This window comes from Carassius gibelio, chromosome A8, assembly GCF_023724105.1.
Source record: "Carassius gibelio isolate Cgi1373 ecotype wild population from Czech Republic chromosome A8, carGib1.2-hapl.c, whole genome shotgun sequence".
Classification (NCBI taxonomy): domain Eukaryota; kingdom Metazoa; phylum Chordata; class Actinopteri; order Cypriniformes; family Cyprinidae; genus Carassius; species Carassius gibelio.
The window spans coordinates 14,487,149-14,498,991 of NC_068378.1; the positions used below are offsets into that span (position 1 = coordinate 14,487,149).

General features: G+C 38.8%; 1 protein-coding gene across 5 annotated transcripts; it reads right to left on the reverse strand.

The window, feature by feature from the left end:
• Positions 1–824: 824 nt before the first annotated feature.
• LOC128018547 (SWI/SNF-related matrix-associated actin-dependent regulator of chromatin subfamily A containing DEAD/H box 1A) lies at positions 825–11,139 on the reverse strand. Of its 5 annotated transcripts, none has more exons than XM_052604123.1 (24): positions 11,094–11,139; positions 10,777–10,970; positions 10,267–10,366; positions 9,977–10,082; positions 9,436–9,502; positions 9,278–9,357; positions 8,780–8,908; positions 8,622–8,700; positions 8,012–8,487; positions 7,356–7,552; positions 7,173–7,263; positions 6,962–7,061; positions 6,816–6,875; positions 6,628–6,703; positions 6,372–6,507; positions 6,077–6,208; positions 3,700–3,795; positions 3,406–3,523; positions 3,075–3,190; positions 2,568–2,756; positions 2,359–2,477; positions 1,855–2,037; positions 1,672–1,778; positions 825–1,350 (listed from the first exon to the last, which is right to left on the reverse strand). In XM_052604123.1, the coding sequence occupies exons 2-24, from the start codon at positions 10,880–10,882 to the stop codon at positions 1,289–1,291; spliced, it is 2,925 nt and encodes a 974-aa protein (XP_052460083.1). In that variant the 5' UTR covers positions 10,883–10,970; positions 11,094–11,139; the 3' UTR covers positions 825–1,288. The 5 variants fall into 5 exon arrangements, with proteins under 5 accessions (XP_052460083.1, XP_052460085.1, XP_052460084.1 ...); XM_052604125.1 differs by having other exon boundaries at positions 10,777–10,863; positions 10,935–11,137; XM_052604124.1 differs by having other exon boundaries at positions 825–1,127; positions 1,262–1,350; positions 10,777–11,137.
• Between the last annotated feature and the right edge of the window lie 704 nt (positions 11,140–11,843).

Here is an 11,843-nt window from a genome sequence, read left to right on the forward strand (position 1 = left end):
TTAGAAGTGATCTTGTAATAATACATCTGTTCTTCAGGTGACTCTGCAAAATGTAATCTGTCACCAGTTTCCCACTGGAGACGTGTGAGGGTTAATTATTATTTATATTAACATATGTACTCTAGAGATTCTTCTTCAAATCCTACTTCTTTGACCATAATCAATTTGCAGCAGTAAATATAAAAAATCATATTGATCACAAGGTCAGTACATCTCAGTAGTGAGACTTTACTTTTCATCCTGTACATGCTATTGGGAGATATGATTATTACTGACTTGTGACATACCCTGGAATTAAATCACACCATGTTTGTCTGTCTGGTCCCCAACTGAAAATGGTTTCTCTCAAGGTTTTTTCTTGATTTCTGTCGCCGATGGAGTTTGGGTTCTTTGCCACTGATGCGTTTTGGCTTGCTTAGATGGGGACACTTAATATTATTCACTTGACTCCACAGGCACGATTGGCTGAGAACTAATCTGAGATGGATGATATGACTCCAAAGTTGCTTTATAGAGGAATTAAACATTTCATATTTGATTTACTGAATTATCGAATCAACAATGATCTGATTTCTACTGAATAATAATGGTTTACTATTGTCTTTTTAGAGCTGCTTTACAGCAGAATTGAATTCGGTTTGCATCTTTGAATTATTTGTTTATGGCTGTAAAGCTGCTTTGAAACAATCTCTATTGTATAAAGTGCTATATAAATAAAGGTGACTTTGCTAAACCAAGGTTGATGAGTTTGAATTGAATTGGTGTGCAAATATTTTAATGGGAGTAATGCTAATCAACTTGCAATAATCAATCAAAAATCTTAATTTTACAGAAATGACAATTATCTTTATTTAGAAAACACAATACAAAGAGATACACATTAAGCAACAAAATGGTTACAGTACAAGTATAACAAGTTATTTGCAGCAGTGCCTTTAGTTGATAAGGTCACAAATCTGGAACCAACTCACCAGTCCTGTGTGGGCTAAACTGAGCTGGGTAGGTGAGATGGCACATACGACAGATCTCCAGTGTGGAATATTAACTTGGTACTTCAGGTGATCCCTGAGTAACACGACCTCCTCTACAGCCAGTACACTGGTCCAAGATTTTTGTGCAATTACTGACTTTTAATATTTGGACATTGAAAGAAAAAAACAAAAAAGAAACAAGTGCTAGTCTTTACCAAAACCACATCGAATCAGATTCAAGTTGCTGTGTTTGTTCTTGGATCAGTGGAGGGAAATGCACAAGCAACTACCTCTCTGACTTTCACATTCTTCAGGTTTCAAAGGCCTAGTGAGACTTTGAGCAGCTCTGCCATTTGTTCAGTTATAGCACCGTCCTCATCTGAACAGAGCAAAAAAAGAATTAAAGAGCATTTAATATATAGTGAAAAAACAGATACATAAGTGATAATATAGTAAAAACCACCACAATGAATGTTTCACACATTAATTTCACTGGATCGTCCAAAATTGGAATTAAACCATTTAATATATTTAATATTTAATATATATACACATTTTTCAATGATATTCTGTCACAATTAACTATTCAGTAATGTGACAAGATTTTGGTTATACCACCCTCTACTACTACTATAATGTAATGGAGTATTTTTATAAATTGTGACCCTGGGTTTGACCGAGGATGTGTACGGACACTCACCTCCATCAGTGGTCATGTCCTGTTCCAGTTTCAGCTTCTCCTGTCCCACACGGAGCATGCAGGCCTCAATTGAATCTCTGCTGACGAGCTTGATCACCTGCACTGTCCTGTGACACAAAAACATTATCATGAACCAGACGTCCTTCTTTAGAGTGAACTCCATTTCCTTTTGATTATACTAGCCTGGTTTGCCCCATTCGATGACAGCGATCTTCTGCTTGTTTATCATTGAATGGATTGCAATCAATGTCATGCAGTATCACGGTGTTTGCAGAGGCAAGGTTGATCCCCTGCCCCCCAGCCCGGGTCGACAGGAGGAACACAAAAATGTCAGGGTTTGTATTGTATTTGTCAATGAGACCAATCCTAGAGAAGCCACAAGAGTTGAATTAGATTTGTTCAGACAGGCAGCTTCCTACTTGAATATATTTAGTTATTCCAGATAAAAAAAAAAAAAGTGTAGTGTGCAAAGCGGTGTCTGAATTTATACATTTACGCTAAAATGCTGATCCATTAAATGTAGATAAAGTGGATATTGAATGATTAATCAATTGCATTTCATTACTTGTAAAGTGACAGTGAGGAAAGTCAGTCCTGAACATCAAATGCAAAAAACAACAATCTGAATTTAAGGCGGTTAAAAAAAAACATCTCCCATGAGGAACTGAAGACTGTAATAATGCTCACCTCTCTGCCATGGGAGTAGAACCATCCAGACGAACAAACTGATGGTCAAGGTGTTTGAGCAGAACCTCCACAATGTCCAGCATCATGGTGAACTGACTGAAAAGGACAACCTTATCACCCTTGAAGAAAAAGAAAGTTGTTTTAAACAAATCGGCAACAATAAAACAAACTAAATTCAAGTGAGACTTTTAAACAGCATCCAGACAAACCTTTTCTTTGAGCCTGGAGAGTGTTTTGGTTAGAAGTGCAAACTTCCCAGAGTCTAAGAGGAGCTCTTTCTTCAGCTGAAAACTGCCGATGGAGCTGTACTGCTTACATAAACTATGCAGCTCAAAATCAGACATCACCTCCATGTCCTCCTGGATCAGCGCAGGGTCTGCATCAAAATGTGTCGGCTCCTAACAAAAGCAGAACCATGTCAGCTCAACAACAGTATGCAGTATTGGGGAAAGGATGGGGATCATACTAGTGAAGTCAGTGTGGACCAGAAGCTGTTTGGTTAATTCTTCAAAAACTATTCTTGTGTGTTCAGCAGAGAAAAAAGAAACGCATACAGGTTTGGAACAACTTAAGGATGAGTACTTTTTAATTTTACTTTCATTTTTGGAACAAATAAATTACCAGGACTGGATTCATTTTAAACAATTTAGTTCCTAAATCCACAAATCAATCTTTATTATTCAGCCTCCTCTACACATTCCTCTCCCAGTCCTCACCTTAAGCATGGCTTTACTCATGGCAGCCAATTTGTCACTGGTGTAGTACTGGCGGTGCAGCAATGGATGATTAGCCATCTTTCTCAACTGCATCATCACATTGCAAAGCTCCCGCTCTGAGGACAAAGAGAAGATCGGAATTGTGGGAAACATTCAGAGTAGGGAAAATGGTTTTCAACATTCCCACTTTGTTTTTCAGATCCTCCAGCTTCAAAGGAACATTTTCTTGACAGTCCCTGTATAATTTGTAAAATCTGAATACAATTGGCAAACAAAAAGAGTGCAATGCTCCTAGACAGCACATTAGCATATAAAAATGAACAGCACATACTGTCTCCATTCGGAGTCTTCTTTAGTCTTTTGAAAAGTTTGTCATACAGCTTCTGCTGGGCGTCACTCATGGGACACATTTCAATATTCTCCACTTTTGGTGGAAGCTGTTTCAACACCTAGAATGACATTTGCAAAGTCACAATCATGGTGGGGAAATATATACTGGACAAAGGAATTTTCAGTACAAAGGAATTAATGTAGATAAATTTACTTCAATGGATCACTATCTCTGTGAGATTTTCTCAATAATGAATCTGATCAGATCATAATCACAGTGACAAAAAGTGTCTACCTCACTCTTGACCCGTCTCAGAATGAATGGCTTCATGATAAGTTTGGCCTGTGCAACTCTTTTCTTATGAAAACTGCTTTCTTCCTCTGATGACTTCTGAAAACAAGCATATGTACAGAAAATGAGATGGCATTCTGTCTATAATGATTCCATGGTCCTTAAATTGAATAACATTTAGACAGATTTCTGAAAGATGGCACATTGAGTATTATAATTAGATTTAATCTGCACACTGTCTGTACAAGGGATGACAACGATTAATTGTCGATCAATTACTTGTCGATAAAAGATGCAAACCATTTAAGCTATTGATGGTCGATTAAGCAATTTAGTTTTGGCGTGTGTGCGGCTCATGCGCAAAACAAGTGCAGCAGTCGTGAAGAAGCGGCTGTGAGTGACTGTGACGGAGCTGGGTGTTTGGCCCAAATAATTCACTAATGTACTAATTACACAATGCGATTCAAACTTTAACAGTCCATTAAAATAGAAAAAATATATAGTCCTTTAACATGGAAAGGAACAGATTTAGTATCCAAATCATGTTTCTTTATAATTTCCCCTGGTTATTGTTTCATAAGAGAGCCCATCTCTTCTCATATCTTCATGTTTTCTCCCAATATTCCAAAGCAAATGACACTGTTTGTAAATGGTCAGAAAAGCTAATTAAATTATTGATTCCAACAACTTTATTTGTTGCCATGGCCCATATTCCATAAATTTGTTTTTTAGATACCCCTTGAGTTAACTACAATGAGGAAACGAATTAAGTCAATGGAATTAATTTGTCGCCACAAAATCTTTCCACCCTCTGCATGTCATGCCTCGTCTAACAAGCACAAAGGGTGTTGAAATTCAATGTGACGAGAGATAAAGACTAAATCCCATGATATTGCTTTATAATAATAAGATTAGTTTAGAATAACAATGCTATATGTTTGGGAAGTAAAAGGATATGGTCAAAAAAAAAATTATCTTACCACGGTAAAAGATACACGAACAGGTATTAAAAGTGAATGACAAGAAAACAAACCCATAAAATTAAGAGGGTGAGACAGTGAGGATTTAGGAAAAACAATCAATATAAAACTTTTAGAAATTTGTGACCAACCCACAAAACAGAAGACAAAGCTGCATATGGCTTAATCTAAATGTATGGGCTCACAGAATACTTCTAGAACGCCATGGATCCAAAAGCATGGTGATGATGTAACATTTGCTTGTTGACCCATTATTTCTCTTATAAACTAAGTTTTGTACCTCTCGTGTCATAATACTCGCATAAAAATGTTTCACATGAGCATCAGTGGGTTTTGCGGTAGCACTGCCGGTGAAAGAGTTTCACTGACTGCACGGCACAGCCCCATGCACCGCAGTTACGTTTGGGAACATTTTATTTTAAATGGTGATAATGTCAACTGCAAAAAATCTGATTGTGTTTTAAAATACAATGAGCAACATTAAACCATTCTGTGACAGGATGTATAGGGCAGTCATGGCCTCATGGTTAGAGAGTCTGACTTGTAACCTGAAGGTCGCGGGTTCGAGTCTCAAGTCTGGCAGGAATTGTTGTTGAGGGGAGTAAATAACCAGCACTCTCTTCCACCTTCAATACCACAACTGAGGTGAGACCCTTAAGCAAGTCACTGAACCCCCAAAATGCTCCTCAGGTGCTGCGGCATTATGGCTGCCCTCTGCGCCGGGTGTGTGTTCACGAAGTGTGTGCACACACTTGGATGGGTTAAATGCAGAGCATACTGTATACTTAAATGCATCCTTGACCACATGTCACTTCAGTCACTCACTCAGCCAACAATAGCCTGCATTTAAAGTAAAACGATCCCAAATGTAGTTATGGCCTTTTATTAAACTAAAAAACCCTTTCATTTGGGGTGAGGAAGCTGGATTGAGTAGCATTTGCACACCCTGTCATACCGGTGACTATATGCCACTACAATAGAGGCATTTTGCAGTATTAAAGTTAAAAATAAAAGTGACGTGACATACAGCCAAGCATGGTGACCCATACTCAGAATTCGTGCTCTGCATTTAACCCATCCAAAGTCCACACACACAGCAGTGAACACACACACACACTGTGAACGCACACCCGGAGCAGTGGGCAGCCATTTATGCTGTTGCGGCGCCCGGGGAGCGCCCGGGTTCGGTGCCTTGCTCCCTAGTCTGTACCGTAGAGAACATTTTGGAGATGAAGTCAAAGGCACAAGGCATGGTATTGCTGGCCCGAGACTCGAACCCAAAACCTTAGGGTTAGGAGTCAAACTCTCTAACCACTAGGCCACTACTACCCCACAAGTTAACAATTAATTGATCACTTATTTATTTGGAATGATCTAAACAGGTCATCCCTAGTATGTACCGTAGAGAACATTTTGGAGATCTGTGAGGTGCTGCTGGAGAACATGGAGGGCATGATGAAGTTCAGGAGGGACATGAGCTCCAGCAGGTTGTTCTGCAAAGGTGTTCCTGTCAGCAGCAATCTGTGCTCAGCCTGTAGATGACAGACACAAACGTACCACCTAGCATAAATAAGTACAACTTTACTACCCTTCCTTTCATTAAGCACTTCCCAAACTAGTCCAAAAGAGAAAAATGGCAGTGAACAGCATTTCTTTAAATCATCTTTACAATGTTTATGACACATGTTTACTGACATTGATGGCCATGAGGTGGCGGTAGCGTAGAGAGTTCATATTTTTCAGCATGTGGCCCTCATCAAACACTGCATACTTCAGCCTCAGCTTGCGGAACAGACTGCGGTCATTGTCATTCCCTATAGTGAGATTGTATCTAATACAAAGTATGAACAGGCAAGTGTTAACACCACTGAATGCAAGTTACTTTCATTCATAATCAGGGAAACAATTTTAAAGTAATGTAAAACAATATGGTGAGCCATCTTATACTCACGTGGATACTATGATGTTGAAATCAATTAAGCCACTGAGGATGTCTTGTCGCAAGTATCTGCGGTCTTCCACAGACCCTACAGGTATAAATACAAAACAACTTTTCAATTCATCTTTAAAAATAACATAAAAAAATAAAGACTTATACGAATTTTAAAGCATAATGTGCTTGCCTGCAAACAAACTTACCATAGTAAATAAGAACTTTAAGACTGGGACACCATAGACCCAGCTCACGAACCCAGTTATCTGCAAAGACAGAAATGCATCATTTCAAGGAACTATATAGGGACAAGTTTATATGTTAGACTCCCACTGAAATAAGTGTCTCTTACCCAGGGTGGACGAGGGTACGGTAATAAGATGAGGGCCCTTGATTCCTTTTTCATACAAATGAGCCAGAAATGAGATGGCCTGAATAGTTTTACCCAGCCCCTGTGGAAAGATCAAATCACTTATAACCAATATCCACGATAATAGTGCTTAAAAGGAATCAGAAACCTTCTTGGATTTCATGCCTTTGAAATCAATATGATAGTGACTCACCATTTCATCTGCCAGGATGCCACTCAGCTGGTGCTGGTGCAGAAGAATCAGCCATTTCAAGCCGATCAGCTGATATGGCTGGAGTTTAAAACTAAAAGAAGTAAAAACAAGAACATTTATAAATTAAATACAGTTGCATAACCGGATATCCCAGGTGTGTATAATGAGAATAGATAAACTCACTTGCTGTTCAGGATTTTGGGTTGCTTGATGGAGCCCATGCCTGCTTCTATGACCTGAGTAACATCTTTAGTCATTTTCTTTGAAATCTTCTCACATCTTCCCATAAGGTCTTTAACCACCTGCCTCTCCTTAAGGACAACCTTGCAGCCATGTACCAGGTCTATAGACAGGCCATTATCCTTATAGAACTGCCCTTTCTGAAAGAAACAGAACAACATTAGTGCACTTTCACAGTGGGCCAAATGGTTAATATAGCTAAATGTACACTTCTGTATCAATTAGGGCTTGCTAACACACTTTTGGTTTGTTTCTCTCAATCGGGAGTTGCCATGTCAGACAAAGCCTTTTCACCAGCATGGTTCACCAGTATTGTCTACCGATAGCCAATGGCACAGAATTCAGTGCATAGAATGGTTTGGTATTTCCCCATTTTGTTACCCAAACATTTTAAAATAGTGTGACAGATTTAACCACCATTTAAACAATTAGATAAATCCTGTCAGTGGGCATGAATACAACCCTGACAAATAAGAATCTGCCTTCAGAGCCAAAAGAACTAATCCTCTTTGAGCACTTCAAGTGTCATTCAACCACAATAACAGAATTCAGAGTGACGATTAACATTGCAGTGCGGATTGCACCCATTACTTTCTTACCACATCTTTCCAGGTGTTGAAAGGCCTCAGGGAAATGATCTTCTGGGCTTTTTTGATTGAGCAGCCAGATATTAGAGACAGCTCATCTAGGGAAGCCTCTTGGAGAAACTGAATGATCTTGTCTTGGAGATTGCCAGAGATGCTGTCCTCATCCTCTGAGTCCAGATCATCAGAGATACTCTCAACATCACTGTCAATCTCCTCTTCATCCTCAGAGGCACTGACATCATTTAACAGCCATTCATCATGCCTCTTTTGTTTAAAGGATGTGTTCTTGGTCATGCTTTTGCTGACTGTTGAGTTTTGTGTTTTTGGAGTAGACACACTAGAAACTTTTGGCACAGGAGACGGTACCGCTGTCAGCCATCTTGACAGACTAGATGAGCTGCCAGGCTTTTGTGAGCTCTTGTCCTTTTTTTCCTTGGAGTGAGATGATTCCGACTTTTGTTTTCTCTGATCCTCTGGTGAACTTGAATCTGAATTCAAAGTGGTGAGGCATAGATAGCTTTAAATCAGATCATATTAAATATATAATAATTTAATATAAATATATATATATTATTAAAATGTGTATTTGAACTAATTGTAGTTGAAATGCAGTACTAATCACCCGTTGATGAAAACACAAGCAGTGACCCCAAGGCATTCTCATAGTCCCAGTCATGCTCTCTCAGGACATCCCTCAAGACCTGTTAGTGAAATGGAAAACACAGACTCCAGAATATTCCAGTACTCTTGTATCAATATAGATTTCAACCTCTAGCCTACCTCTTTTTCAATATCAGGCAGTTTCTTTTTCAGCTTCTTCAGCAGCGCCTCCTGCCTCTCTCTGCTTGGCTCTTGACTCTCCTCATCATCAGAATCCTCCTCCTGCTCCTCAGATTCTGAATCTAAATGCTAATTCACAAATCAACAGCAATTTAAAAAGGAGTTCATCACATTAAAGGCAGGGTAAGTGATAAAAAAAAAAAAAAAATGCTCAGTATGTGAGTAACACCGTGTCTACATCAGATGCATGCTGCAACGGCTAAAGTTTGTACACTGGACGCGACAAACTGATTGTTGAAAATCATTTGAAATTTGTGTCAATGAATGCAGCAGAGTTTTCTGTCAGGGATTTGTTGTGTCGTGCCACGTGTAGACATACATACATATATACATACATATATATGTTTTGGTGATTTCAGATGTCAACATTGGCCACCAGAAATCGCTTACCCTGTCTATAAGGCCATGGGAAAGATGTAGGGTTTAAAAAAAACTCACCACAATTTTTCTTCTCTTTGTTGGCTGATCGTTATCAGCATCTTCACAATATCTCGCTTTGCCTTTCTGTCTGCCTGAATCTGCATTTATAAAAAGGTTGTGATTGACCTATGAGAATTGCAAATAATAGTCCATGCAAATAATAAAAACAGCCTTACCGTCGTCTCCATAAACCATCAAACAATGTGCTATAGCACCATCCAGCGTGCTGGTGCTTTCAACTACCTGTCACAAAGTAACACAAGAGCATGAAATCTACAACGTTCACCTCAGGGGTGGGTGATATTGCAAATGTATCACATCACAATCTTTTTTTCTTTTTCCTGAAAAATCACGATTCTATCCCGATTCTTTGTCATGGTGGTTTTATAATTTTGCAACTTGTATGAGCAGTACAGCCCAAATGATTTCCCTTTTTTTTTAAAAAAAACAAAGCCTTATTAAAGTAGCAAAAAGAATGGCGGATATTTAGGCCAAAGTGGGTGAAGATAAAAATCTGTATATTGTACTGTACATTGAGACGGAAGCGCCATAGCGGGAGCTGATAGAGTGTGTGCTGTAGCATGGTACTAAGATATTTCTTCAAAAGCAGATCGTGTTGATAGTTTAATCATCCATGATCAAAAATAGTTATATCGCACACCTCTAGTTCACCTGCTTTTTTAAGTATTGATGTTACATCGATGAGAAACTCATTACCTCCAATAGATCTTTCTTGTTCTTCTGAGGGAACATCTCCATTAGTTTGATGATTTTGTCCTCCATTTCCTTGCTCAACTGGTGATTGGTCACTGATGTTGCATCCCTGTGAAATAGATGTATGCGTTCACTAGAGAGTGCGTCTAAAGGTGAACATTCAAAATTTGCAATTAACTTTCATTATGTTATCAGTCAGCTTTAAATCTATAGAGAATGTGTGGAGTAGCTAATGTGTCCAAAGAAAGATGTGCTGCAGATTCACTTCTGATGAAAAATAAAGTCTTGCTTACTTGCCCGTCCTGACAACTTTGTCATCAGCAGAAACATTCTCTAAAGCATGTCTCGATGCCTTGCCTGATGCACATCGACCATCTGTCTTTCTTTGGTGGGCTGGGAACAAAAAAAAAATGAAATACTGAATCAAGACATTTTGGCACACAATATCTCGTGACTGCATCTTTGACATGACGAATACTACTAGTATGTTGTAAATAAGGTCTGATATAACGTTACTGGTAAACAAAAACAGAGTAGGTTATTTCGAGAGTCATTGTCAACCCCATAACAGAAAAAAGAGAACCATCTTCCCACTGGCCACACACACTCAGAACCTGCTAATGGGCTTAACATTACTGACACAGTACAATACAAACTCGCATTCCAGCTCTTATCAACACGATCACAGAGAAATACAAAAAACAAAAAAAAAACGTTTACGGCCCCCGGCTCCCCGTGTAACGTTAGGTAGAAATGAAGGCTGAACAAAGCCCTTGTTGGAAAATGGCAGTTTTTTTTCTTACCACGTTGATTTTCCTTATCCGAGTTTGATCCACCCGGCGATTTACAGTGACTTTCGGCTACGTTGTCCTTTTGGAAGCGGAACCGGTCTAGGTTGAAAAAGCTCATTTTAATAACAGTATTTTCCGTTATGAGAATCCTCCGTCTCGCGAGGTCTTACATCGGCCGGATTCTACTTCAGGACAGCCTCATAACCCTATCGATATATGATATAAATACAACACTGAACTGCGTAAGTGACTCGACTATTAATTCAATTAAATATCTTAGGTTTAAATTGTTTAGCTTTGAAGACTGCGGTCATTTCTGAATACAGTACCTAACACGTTCCCGCCACCGACTGGCAATGCGTCATTTCCGCTTTAGAGCCAGTAGCAGCACAGCGGCTTTTTGCCATTTAAATTGTTAGTCGGGATTTTAGAAATAATAACTTCATCATTTTACATGTACAACTATTTAAATGAGAGAGGACGAAGTATATAAAATATACTAATGTACACTATATAAAAGTTTATAAATAAGGAAAGCTAAATGCTAAATACATTTTAAAGTGTAGGCTATTCTAAACAGATAGGTAGATAGAGTCTGTAAATTTGTCTTCAACAAAATTTGATTCTGACTCGCCCATCGGATTACCTTAAAACAATGGCGTTAAGCGCCCTCTACCGGCTTCAAGCATAACAGAAACAAACCATTCTTTTCTACACATAATGAACTGACAAATGCATTTGATGATGAATTTACACCAATTTATATCAGAAAAAAAAAATTGAGGCAAAAATACCATACCAAATTTCATGGGGTGTTTTTTCCCCACACATGCATACGTATTTTAAGCACATCCCTTTTTTTCAACCCACTACAAACGGGACACACACAAACACTCAGCAGTGTGTTGCAAGGTCGACTCTAGGCCACAACTGCCCCTAGATGATGACATTTTGGCATTGCACATGGAATACATTTTTAACATAATAAACACTCACCCATCCACTAGGGGACACACTTGTATTATAAAGCTGCAGTTAAATCTCTTGCCTGTCTGTAAAGGGGCGACACTGAGTCTGTT

Excerpts from the sequence above, each read along its gene's own strand:
- LOC128018547 (XM_052604123.1), bottom strand. The coding sequence starts at position 10,882 with ATGAGCTTTTTCAACCTAGACCGGTTCCGCTTCCAAAAGGACAACGTA. Across the intron at positions 3,796-6,076 it reads TCTCCAAAATGTTCTCTACG|AAGTCATCAGAGGAAGAAAG; the intron begins GTACATACTAGG and ends GCTTGTTTTCAG. Across the intron at positions 1,351-1,671 it reads GGACATGACCACTGATGGAG|ATGAGGACGGTGCTATAACT; the intron begins GTGAGTGTCCGT and ends TGCTCTGTTCAG.